Raw genomic sequence first — 12007 nt, forward strand, 5'->3', positions numbered from 1 at the left:
TTGTCTCCAATCTTTAGGTGAGGATCAAAGCAGAATGACCTTGGCTGTAGAGTAAAAGAATGTACTCATAAAACTTCTGAAGAAATCCATCTGCACAGTGGGCATGCAATCATATTACATATTCCCCTTGCTTATAGGCTGCTGCAGCCCTCCATTTTATCCTCCATTACGCACATGCATAATAAAATTAAAATGTTCGAACCCTCCCGGAAGAGTCCTCCAAGTTCTTTTTTTTTTTTTTTTTGGATTCGAAAACAGTACACTGGAGCCTATGCAGTCCCGAGGTTAAACAGCTGCACCTCAATTTCTCGCAGTCTTGAGAGTCTGGAATTTCAAGGACTAGCTTGAAACACTTTGTGGCAACAAGCACCCTGATAATTGAGCACAATGATTGTCGAATACACGCCAAGCCCAGGCCCACTGCCTCTGTGCCTGCTGATAGAGCTGGGGTGGGGAATCGCTTTCTACTCGAGAGCCCAAACTCTGGGCTATCAGAGTTAGAAATGCCTGGGGATCAACATTAATATTTATTTTGCCGTGGGTGGAAGAAACTCCTCCCGAGCCTCAATACCTCGTGAGAGAGAGAGAGAGAGAGAGAGAGAGAGAGGGGGGGGGGAGTGGGCTCCAGGGGCACCTTTGGGAGCCTCCTAAGACTCTAAGGCCCCCAGCCCAGAGCCCGCTGGCGTTGAAACCCACAGCAAACATCTTCATGGGCAAACTCCGCAGAACCAACAGACCGATGAGACTGTGCATGGAGTTCTAACATTTCTTATATTTTCAGGGGTTGTGGGGAGAGAGGGCATTGAGGAGAACTCCTTAGAACTAGAAAAGATGAAAGACTGAAAGGTGGCTCCTTGATGGCTCCTTTCTGTCAGACTGGTCTGCATTCCCGGGTTTTGGAGGCAACCTCAGGGTTCCCTGGTTTAGAGATAGGGCAATGCAGCGGTGGGCCGGGCTAACTGGGCTTCCCCAACCCCAGGAGAGTAGCGCTTGCGCATTCCGCGGCGTGGGAGGCTCGACCAAGGGAGCTTTTTGGTCCTTTAAAGAAACAGACACAACTTCGAGCAACCTACTTATGCTATATTCCAATTATAGCGTAAGCCCGAGGACTCCTTTAAGTCCCACCTCCTGAAAGCCCCGCCCCAACCCCAGAGCCACGCCCACAGCCGTCCCAGGAGAATACACTTTATTAGAGCCCCGCCCTCGAAGCGCCCCCTGAGCCCCGGAAGCCCCACCCAAGCCCCGCCCGGAAGCCCGCCCGCCCCCACCGCCTCGCCTTTCCCTGTAGGAAGCTGTGAGTGGACGAGCTCAGCAGTTGCGATTGATCTCGCGACAGGAGCAGACGCTGCCGAAGAAGCGGCACAGGCAGGAGACGCACGGGTCGCAGCAGGCAGGCGCCGGCGACTTGCAGCTATCACGAGTGGCCACGCAGGGTGCGGGCCGAGGGGTCCGGGGCCGCGCCACCTTCTTCATCGAAGCCTTTTTCTGTAGGGGAAATGCGGGAGCTGCCGGAGCTGTCCATGCTTGCTGTGCTTATCGTCTCCACCTGAAGATTCCGGACTGCCCCGGACCAGACACCCCTGCCCAGCTTCCACCCACTGCTCCACTCATGCTCACAGGGCTGAGCCAGGGGCCAAGGCTGGCCCCTGATTTACGATTCTCTTGCCTCAGGCCACTATCTTCTCCCCGCTGTCGCTCTGGCCCCATCCTCCAGGGCACTAAAGGAACCTTGTGGAAGACCTAAGATCACATCCCACCCTGGCTTAAAGCTTTCCCGTAGTTTCTCCATGCACTTGGAATGAACTCAGGGCCTCCCTTATGCTAGGCAAGCGCTCTGCCTCTGAGCTACACTGGCTACTCTATTTTTATTTTGAGACTTGGTCTCCTCAAATCGCCTTCCTTCTGCCTCATCTTCACTAGTATCTGGGATTACAGGTGTGTGCCCAGCAGCCGGGGTTCTTGGAGCATCCCCACTGGCCTCTGGCCTCCAGCCTCAAACCTCTGACTACCCAGCAAATGAGTTTTTGCTGTGGGATCTTTGAACTTGCTACTTTCTAGCCTGGGGTCACTTTTTGCTGACTGTCTAATACAAGTAGCCACAGCCACGTGTGACTACTCAGTGCAGAAATGTGTCTTGTGCACTAAGGAACTGAATTTTATATTAATTTTTTTTGAAGTACTGGGGATGAAACCTAGGGTCATTCTACCACTGAGCTACTCTCCCCCTCCCAGTCCTTTATATTTTTATTTTTGATATTGGGGATTGAACCCAGGGGTGCTTTATCACTGAGCTACACCCCCAGTTCTTTTTTTAATTTTAATTTTGAGAAGGGCTTGCAAAGTTTCTGAGGGTCTTGCTGAATTGCCAAGGCTGGCCCTTGATTTACGATTCTCTTGCCTCAGCCTTTTGAGTTGTTGATATTACAGGCGTGTGCCCCCACCCCTGGCTATTTTATTTAATTTTAATTAATTTAAAAATGGAAGCATTGTAAAAAACATTATTTTTAGTCATTAAACACAGGTTTATTTTGTCAGTATCACATTTCACTTTGTTGAAGATGTAGCATTGAAATTGAGATGTGCTGCATCATCTATTACACCAGAATTCAAAGACTTGGCATAAAAAAATGAGTATTTCAATAACTTAGAATTGATTGCATGTTGAAATGTTAATATTTTAAATACTTTAGGCTAAGTTAAGATTAGTTGCAACTGTTTCTTATTTTTCTAATGTGACTGTTAGAAAATGGTCCACATTGTTTATTAGAGATTGCTGCTCTAGATTATTTAATTTTTTTCAATGCTATTTCTTTAAAGCTTTTCTGACTAGTCTTCCCTTCATTCTTTCATCGTTGTGCTTTTATTTCTTCACAGCCTTTATCATCTGAATTTATTTTCCCTATTTACTTGCTGTTCACCTGTTTTCCTCACAAGGATGTAACCTTCATGAAAGCAGAGATGTTTCTGTTTTGTTCACTGTATATTCCCACTGTCTAGCAAGTAAATAACATTAGTCTATTATACTTATCTGTCAATCATCTAATCTGCTTATTCCTTTACAGTCAGCAAAACAGGACCAGAGAAGAAGAGATTTTATCAAGATCACACAGTATGCCAGATTCTACCTCGCAATACCTAGTCCACTGCTTCTGTTATGGTTACAGTTGATGTGATAAATGGAGGCACATTAAAACAGGAATAATGTGTACATCCAGTATTTCCCAAAGTGTGGGGACCTGTATTATGGTGCAATGATTTCAGGTGGTACATGAATATTAAATGACCCAAATCATATAGTGAGAAAGGATTCTTTTTAATATCTCTTTCAACTTGAAAGGCTCAGTTTGGTGCTAATATGTCCTTAATGTTTCTTTAACACTATCTGCCTTTTAACACAGAGCTAAGGCCTCAGATTTAGTGCATTTAGCTGACAATATTATCCAGTGAGACTTCACTGTTTTATTTTCACTCATTGTTCTAGTAATAGTGATACCAGTATTCTATTATCATTTTATATTTTTAAAAGTTTTGATTTGAAATAAGTAGGTGAAACTCAGATAGGGCAAAGGTTGTGTGATGGGCTGACAGATCTGGCTCCATGAGAATGTTATAGGCCAGATTCTAAGGGAAATGACTAAACAGACTCCATTTTGCTCTGAGACTCCATGTTATGTAGGAAATAAGTAAACAACAAGAGTGTCTAAGTGATTAAAAAATGTTAATTAAGAGTAAATTGTAAGTAACACAACAGTTAAAACTATTCAAGGTTTTTCCTAAGGTCAAATATTAATGTACTGATATAAACCAAAGTTCAGTCTATATGCTGAAATGACCAATAATTCTTAAAATATTAATTTACTCTTAACACTATCTGTTAAGTTCTGTTAAGTTTTATTCTCTAGAGCAACTAGTCTTAAAAAATTGAGGGTTTGTACAATTCTGGTTAAACAGCAACTGTTATTTTAGAGTATTGTACTACATTACAAAGTCTAAATTTTCTTTAAAAGCTGAACATGGTTAATATAAAAACATCAATTCAATTATGATTCTATTACTCTTTCTATATATTAAATGTGTTCATATCTTCCAGGTATACAAGTCTTTAAAAGGTTTAAAAGAACATTTTATCAAGCTGGTGTTTTCCAACCTAAAGTTGTAATGGTAAATTTAAACTTATCAAAATAAGAAATTTTATTGGGGATTAATTTATATAATTTGGTGTTCTGTAACTGGACCTGAACTTTATGTTACCTTCTGCACTGGGATAAAAATATGAATGTATTTCTAAAAGATAACGAGAGTCTGATCTGTTTAAAAGTTAATATCATGAAACAGGAAAACATTTTGCCACTTTACTACACAAAAGAAAAATTAAAAGCTCTCTCAGCTTTCTTTGATTCATACTTTTAAGTGTAATATCATACTGTGTTAACTAACATTCATATATTTATGAAGAGCCCTGCCTTACCTGAGATAAAGTTCTGCCTCCCACCTTACTACATGTTACAGTGGCTCCAAAACAAGTCAGACTTCAGTTCACTTAAAGTTATATTCAAAAGATTTTTTTTGTTGTTGTTGTTGTAAAATTACTGTAATCTCAAACAGGGGATATAATATATAGCTCAGTCAAAATTTAAGATAGCTATTACACAACTAAATATGTTTTTACTGTTGTTAATTCCATTGTGTATTTTCCTTGTAAACTCTGTAACTGTTGACTGATTAATGTTTTACAGAGGTACTGCTTCAAAAACAATCTAAATTAATTTGAGGTAATAAGCCATCACCTATGGGACAGATAATATAATCCCCAATTTAATAAAATTCAGTAAATGACTGTGAAGTCATAGACATTAAAACCCAGTACTCTTACTGTATGACTGGTGAAACTGACTTGCTGGATGTTTAAGATCAAGACTTAAAGATTAAGATTAAGACAAAGGGGTCAAGAGAATCAGTATTTGGTTCTTGCCCTCAGAGTCAGCCTAAACACAGGGAACAAGAGAACTTCTCTAAGGAACTTTGCAACTCTGGGCCACACAACCTTCCAATCAGGGAGATTGATGAGACCATTAGAGGATGAGAAGCCAATCAGTGCACCTGCTGCAGAGGAAGGTCCTTGGGAAAGGTAGCCATCCTTAATGCTTCCAAAGGAAGCACCTCATCAAGGAGACCCTACCAGGTGAATGGCACTAAAGGAGCTAAGAAGCTGCTCTCAAGTTCCCCAAGAGTGACCCCTGTGGGAACTCAGTTGACTCTTAACAGCAGATAGGAACAAGGTCAATTTGACAAGCTTGGTCTTAAACACCTAGCAAAACAGTTAAAACCAAAACACAGTCATTCCTGGACATTTTAAAAACAAAACAATAGTTATTTTCATGTAACTGAAGATGTACACTTGTGTTAGCTCCCAAAATAAATAAAACTGGAGGTAACAAAAAAGATTCTTAGACAAAAATGCCTGATAATTATCAAAAGAAACTGCCAGAGTTATAAGTTTTTAGTCAGTTTAAGGCTTACAGATCATCCTAACCTCTGGTACAGGTAGATTTAATCCACGTTTGCTGGTATGATTCTCTAGCCCTAAGTAACAAAAGTAAAGGGATCTCTACTAAACAAAGAGATCATGCCAATAAAAAGATATTTTACAAAAATCAGATGACAGTGAGTAACTTAACTAAATGTTGTGTTTACATTCTTGATAACTCTGACAGTGTTAAGATTACATTCCTGAAAACTCCTTATCCTCTCCAGCCTTGTTAAGCTTTGTTAGGCCTTTTTATGGGAACAACCTCTCTGCTCTTCCACCTCCTGGTAAGAGATTATTAATTTCCATCAGCTTCATGATATTCATTGGCATGTTCCAGATGCTATTTATTTTGTACTCATGGTTTTTTGTTTCTTTCATAGAACAAGACTTTTACCCCTAGAAAGGAACTTTTTACTGCTTGCCCCACCCCTCATTGCCCCCTCTCAGCTCAAAGCAGCAAGAGTGGTTATCGCCCTTTTTCCTTATAGCAGTAAAAAGTTCCTAAAATTAGAGGGGTAATAATAAAATTTTTAAAAGACAGTCAATATAGGTAGGTAAATTAGGTTAAATCACAAAAATAAGGGCCAGTTTGGGTCCAGAAAGTTGGAGGCAAATGACCTCTGAGAGATTAAAACGTTAATGCTTTCAGAGCCCTTCCTCTACCCTTACCAAGAACCTGCTCCTGTTCTAACTTGTTGTTAAGTCTCTCTAACAGGTTCAACTTATGAGGGAAACAGCCCCAAGAGACCACTGATTTCCAACACTCATGTCAGTCAGAAGACTATGTCTACATCAAATTGTTCCAGACGGGACTAACACCTGGCTGAAATGGCACGGACCTTACAACATGGACTCATCTCATCTGAGTTAAGACAACAGAAAAATGGACATCCCTCAGAGACCCCAACCACCATCTAAAGATAAGACTGAAAAAATGTTAATCTTGTTTTTTCTCTTACTTGGACTATGTCAGGAATAACTCCATGTTTGGCCCTTCAACTTTTTGAGATTACCAAATGGGATGATTTCTGTGTTACTGTTCACATCTTTCCCCAGGTGTATGATAGAGAGGGGGAAAAAAAAAACAAAAAACAAAAAAAAACAAAAAACATATGGGACTAATAGCTAAACAAGCAGCCCCTGTCTTAGTTCCACTCCTAGTGGGAATAGGTATAGTGGGCTCCACAGCTGTAGGAGCCACTGCCCTGATTATTGGAAACCAGAATTTCAAAACTTTAAGTAGACAAATAGATTTGGACTTAAATATGTTAGAGATAGAATCCAGTCTGTTAAGCTAATGGTGTTGCACACTCACTATAATCACCTATACACTACTAATAAATCAATGATTTGATTACGTACATAAAACCAGTGGGGAATGTGATGGACTGACAGATGTGGCTCCATGAGAATGTTATAGGCCAGACTCTGGGGGAGATGACTAAACAGACTCCTTTTTGCTCTGAGACTCCATGTTATGCAGGAAATAAGCTTCTCCCATGGGAATACCCCGCCTCTGTGCCCATCATCAGTTACTTGGTGTGACATGTTTAATAATATACAATGGCAACTCCTATGTAGTAAAGAATTGCTCTCTTTTGATTCCTATTGCTCCTAAACAATGTACCATATAAACAGTAATTGTGTGGATGTTAGCAACCATTCTTTAGTTTGTACCTAGGTAAGGGTCGTTTTAACCCACTTCCCCCTCTGTTGATGATCTCATGATGTTAGTTTGTAATTTTGAATCATAGCAACAGACACTTATGATTGATGTGGTTTTTGGTATAAGAACCCCTACAACCCTGTGGTCGGGGCCGTTCTCCCAATAGCCATTTTTTGGGGCACTGTGTGAGACAGTCAGCTGGCCAGCTTAATAAAGACTCTCAAATTTGGACTTCTCAGTGGTGATCGGTCTGTTCTTAATTTGTGCCCATAACAGTTGTGGAAGTGATTCTGAACCCCTTGGAAAGGCTGAGCAATGGTGAATTTTCAGACAAGGAGCTAAACCAGTATCAGAAACTGCTTTTTAGTAGATAAGCTATTTTGGTCAGTGAACTTCCTCTCCCTGGGCTTCTGTGGGGGTAGGGGGGAGCCTGAGGACTCTACACTAAGAATCCTTTAGGTAACTTTCAGTTCTTTGGTTAATATAGGGTCCTCCCCTTTTAAGTATGATCCCACTCCCACAATGAAAACTCCCAGGCCTACCTTGGAAGATCTTGTCCTCTTTTCTGCTTCTTTTCTGCTGATCTTTTTGGATTTCTTGTTCAGTGCTTCAAAGAGAGATGGAACAAAGCCAGATGTTTCTGGGGACCCTGAACTACAGTAAAATGGAAGGAACAGAGGGGTCTCTGGAAATTCTCAGGGTAGGGGGAGGAGGAGGGGTTGGTCTTGGCCGGTTGAATCACATGGTAGGACTCAGCCAGCAGGTTCTTGTTAGCCTGGCTGCTGACCTGGAGGCAGGAACTGAAAGCAGTGAACTCTGAGGAAGGCAAACAGGAAATCTGAGGAAGCCCTGGGATCTGCCCGTGATATCCGTGAGAGACCTGTTCTTTTGACCTTTTTAGCCCTGCACCACTCAGTCATCTCAGGTGCAGTCTTTCACCTGGCAGGTAAAAGATACTGTTACCCCTGAAAATGAACTCACTATCTTCTACCTGGATACAACTGTGTTACCTACTTTACATTTCTCACAGCTTGGAGCCAGGCAGACCTGATTTGAATCCTGATTCTGTCATGTAACAGCCATATAACCTGCCATGTAACATGTGAGGTAACATAATGAACCTCCTTGAGACTCAGTTTTCTCATCTGCAAAAAGGGTTCTGCATTACCTATATTGCGGGATAAATGAGGTATGTTTTTAAAGTGGTCTGCCATATCAAAGGTGATAAGTCAATGTTGATGTTCCCTGCCTTCCCTGCCCTTATTCCCCTGATATGTTTAGAATATCCTCTTTTCCTAGTGAGAGACAAAGCAATAAAAGAATATTAGTTTTGAGCTAATTCATCTGTGTTTGAATTCTGGCTTTGCCAATTAAGAACTGTCTGATCTTATGCTAGTTACTTAACTTTTATAAGCCTCAATTTCCTCAGTTGTGAAATATGAATAAAAACAGCCCCCACCTCATAGTATGTCAGTTATTTCAGTTAGGATTGAACCTGGGGCCTTGAACATGCTATGCACACTCTCTACCACTGTGCTACGTCCCCAGCCCATGTCTGTTGTTATCAGATGAAGTCAAACTAGATCTTCAATGCCAGGTTCTAATGCCCCTCATATTTTCCCCTGGGCAGCAATTCTAAACCCTGGCATGGCAGGACTGGTTTATCCCAGACTTGGTTATATTCTGCAGCATTTCCTAAAATTTGTTACCATTAATAGGAGTTCTGGGATTCATTAACTTTCAGAAATGCTGTTAAACAAAGTTCACCAAGCATCTTGACTTTAGGATTTTTCAGTCTCTAACATGCTAAGCTACATTTTAGATTGGCTGCATGCAGGGCTTTCCCAAACCCAAGGACTCAAAGGACACTTTGTTGCCCTAGGACTATTTCACAGAATGAACAAGAAGGATCCATGACTATGACAGTGAATCTTGGTAACAATTTAGGGACTAGGCTTGACTTTTTTTTGGGGGGGGGTATTGGGGATTAGAACTCTAGGCTTGACATTGAAGCCCCCTCTCACAGGCCAGATACCAGAGGCTGGACCCCTGGCTACTTACCCACAATAGAGACAGAAGGGAAATCCAATAGGTTCATGGAGGAGTTGCTCCTGAGACTCCCATCATCTCTGGGCTTCTCCTCAGGTGCCAGGTGACTGTAAGCAGCAAGGATGCATAGGAAGACCAGTAGGGTGGCCAGAAGCAGACGCGTGACATCCATCCCAAGAGGCCTGAGTGGAACAGAGAAGGTGGTTGGCAGAGAGTGGCCCAGGGGTAGTGGCAAGAGAATGTGCTTGCCTGCTTTCTTTGTGTTCCTTTGGGCTGGCGTTCTGACTCTTCCACAAGTGTCCCAGTAGAGCTAGAGGACTAGCAAGACTTAGGACAGGGAAGGGGAATTGATGTAGGAAGAAAAGAGAACAGGAGAGATGCGGAAAGGAAGAGAAAAACAAGGAAGGGAGGGAGATTGAAGCAAAAAGAAAAGGAATGCATTGTGTTGGTCTCTGCTATCCAGAGGGCGGAGTACTGTTTCTGTTTTATTATTATTTTTTTAAAGTCAATAGTCCCAAGAGTCCCTAGGCCTGGGAAGAGTTGTTGAAAGGCCTGCAGTAGTGCCTCACTGTGGCAGAGGTTTTACTAAGGTGCACAGAATAAGTTTAATAAGATAGTTCACAATGCAGGGATAAATGACTCCTTCAGACAAGTGTGTATGTCTCTCACAGATTCCCACACCCAGAGGGAATGAATGCAGGTACAATTTGTGTCAGGAGAATGAGCCCATCTCCATAAGCTAAGTGGATTTATTTATTTGCTAGCTGAATTTTGAAGGAGGCAGATAGATCTCAGAGAGGATTTCTTCACTTAATGCCTGGGTTTGGCTCAATCATCTTCAAAGAGCTTCAGCAGCATCTTTGCTTTCTCTGAGTGTGGAACCCCTTACCCCCACCCCTGCCAACACCCTCTCCACTTCTCTATTTTCATTTTTGTCTAGGAAAAGTTTGGAACTACTTTTCCAAGGTTCCCTCCATCCTAGCCATAAGTTACTGTGGGAGAGAAGAAAACAAAACATTTTGCTCATGCAGGTCTTACCCACCCCTGGGCAAAGCAGTCTGGCCAGGTTCTAGCCTACTGCTCCTGGCCCTCAACTTGGTTGGAGTCAAGTTTTCTGCATGTCTGTTACATTGCAGGAGAAGCCCCAAAGAGCCACCTGCATCCTGATTCCAAGCTTTAGGAAGTTGGAGGGGACAGTCCTAACCTTTTGAAGTCCATCCTCTACTCTTTTCAACCCTAATTTCAGTTCTGATTTCTTCAGATTCTCTCATCATTGGGTACTGACTATCATAACTGGTCACTAATTTTCTTTCTGAAAGCCTATTGAGTTGACGGAATGGGCACTGACCTGAGAGTCAGGACCACTGAGTTCTTGTCTTTGCTTAGTTGTTAATAAGATGCATGACTTGGGCAAACCCATTCTGGATTTTTTTTTTTTTTTTTTTTTTTGTGGTGCTAGGGATTGAACCCAGGGCCTTGTGCTTGTCAAGCAAGTACTCTACCAACTGAGCTATCTCCCCAGCCCCCCCATTCTGTTTTATAAGTTACGATGCTCTTTGTAAAATGAGCATATTGGACTAGATCATTGTTTTGTATTCATTTATCAGGGAACTCTTTCTTCAAAAAAAGAAACAAAACTTCACTTAGGTCCTAAACAATTTATTGAGACCCTGTCTCAAAATCAAATATAAAGGTGGGCATGGTGGCACAAGCCTGTAATTCCTGTGGCTCAGGAGGCTGAGGCAGGAGGATCACAAGTTCAAAACCAGCCTCAGAAACTTAGCAAAGCCTTAAAAAACTTAGTAAGATCCTGTCTCAAAGAAAGAAAGAAAAAAAGATCTAGGGATGTGGCTCAGTGATTAAGTACCTTGGGTTCAATCCCTGGTACCAAATAAATAAAATATAAAAATTGCTGGGGATGTGACTTAGTGACTGAGCACCCCTGAGTTCAATCTCTGCTACCAAACAAACAACCCATCAACTTAAAAAAAAAAAAAAAAAAAACACTAACATGAAGAATCTCAATATGTAAATTAGAAAGGCAATAGAGGGGTTTTTCATGCAGTTCATACCTTGGTTGTGTGTGGGGACAACATATCTCCTCAGGGTCTAAGGCCTAAAATTTCTTCTGAAGCCCTGTGGTTTCCAGCACTGGGCAGTTTGATCTCTGAGGTTTCTAACCCCTAATAACAATAATTAAATGAAATAAACCTATATCAAAAAAAGTCTGAGGCTGGAGTTGTGTCTCAGTGGTAGAGTGCTTGCCTAGCATGTATGAGGCACTGGGTTTGATTCTCGGCACCACATATAAATAAATAAAGATCCACTGATACAATTAAAAAAAAAAAGATCCACTGACAACTAAAAATACTTTTTTTTTTTTTTTTTTTTTTTTTTGCGGTGCTGGGGATTGAACCAAGGGCCTCGTGCTTGCGAGGCAAACACTCTACTAAAAATACTTTTTTAAATATTAATTTCTCTTCGATAAAATATTTTAAAAATAAGTCTGGGGACTGAGGCATAATTATTTGCTCCATCTTTGGCTTCTTAGATGTTTTTCTGTCCTCTAACAAAGCCCTCATCATATTGTTTATGTGTTTGTCTCTCTTACTTGATAAAAAAAGAAGAGCACATGTTCTGTTCATTTTTGTGACCTGGATTGACACAGTGACCAGTCCAGAGCAGTAACTCAAAATGTTGGCTGAATAAATGTTTATGTACCAAACTAAGCTCCTCATCTTCTCTACTTACAAACACAAAAA

General features: G+C 41.4%; 1 protein-coding gene across 2 annotated transcripts in view; it reads right to left on the reverse strand.

The window, feature by feature from the left end:
- Nucleotides 1–1274: 1274 nt before the first annotated feature.
- Asip (agouti signaling protein) overlaps nt 1275–12007 on the reverse strand; it is a 111703-nt gene continuing 100970 nt past the window's right edge. The window contains exons 2-4 of one of the 2 annotated variants that reach the window (XM_047542297.1): nt 9258–9427; nt 7739–7803; nt 1275–1485 (exon numbers count right to left, since the gene is read on the reverse strand). In XM_047542297.1, the coding sequence (XP_047398253.1) occupies nt 1309–1485; nt 7739–7803; nt 9258–9417 (402 nt within the window). In that variant the 5' untranslated portion in view covers nt 9418–9427 and the 3' untranslated portion in view covers nt 1275–1308. Of the gene's footprint in view, nt 1486–7738; nt 7804–9257; nt 9605–12007 lie in introns of those variants that run through there. The other variant, XM_047542296.1, reaches the window with a different exon arrangement.

This window comes from Sciurus carolinensis, chromosome 2, assembly GCF_902686445.1.
Source record: "Sciurus carolinensis chromosome 2, mSciCar1.2, whole genome shotgun sequence".
NCBI lineage: Eukaryota > Metazoa > Chordata > Mammalia > Rodentia > Sciuridae > Sciurus > Sciurus carolinensis.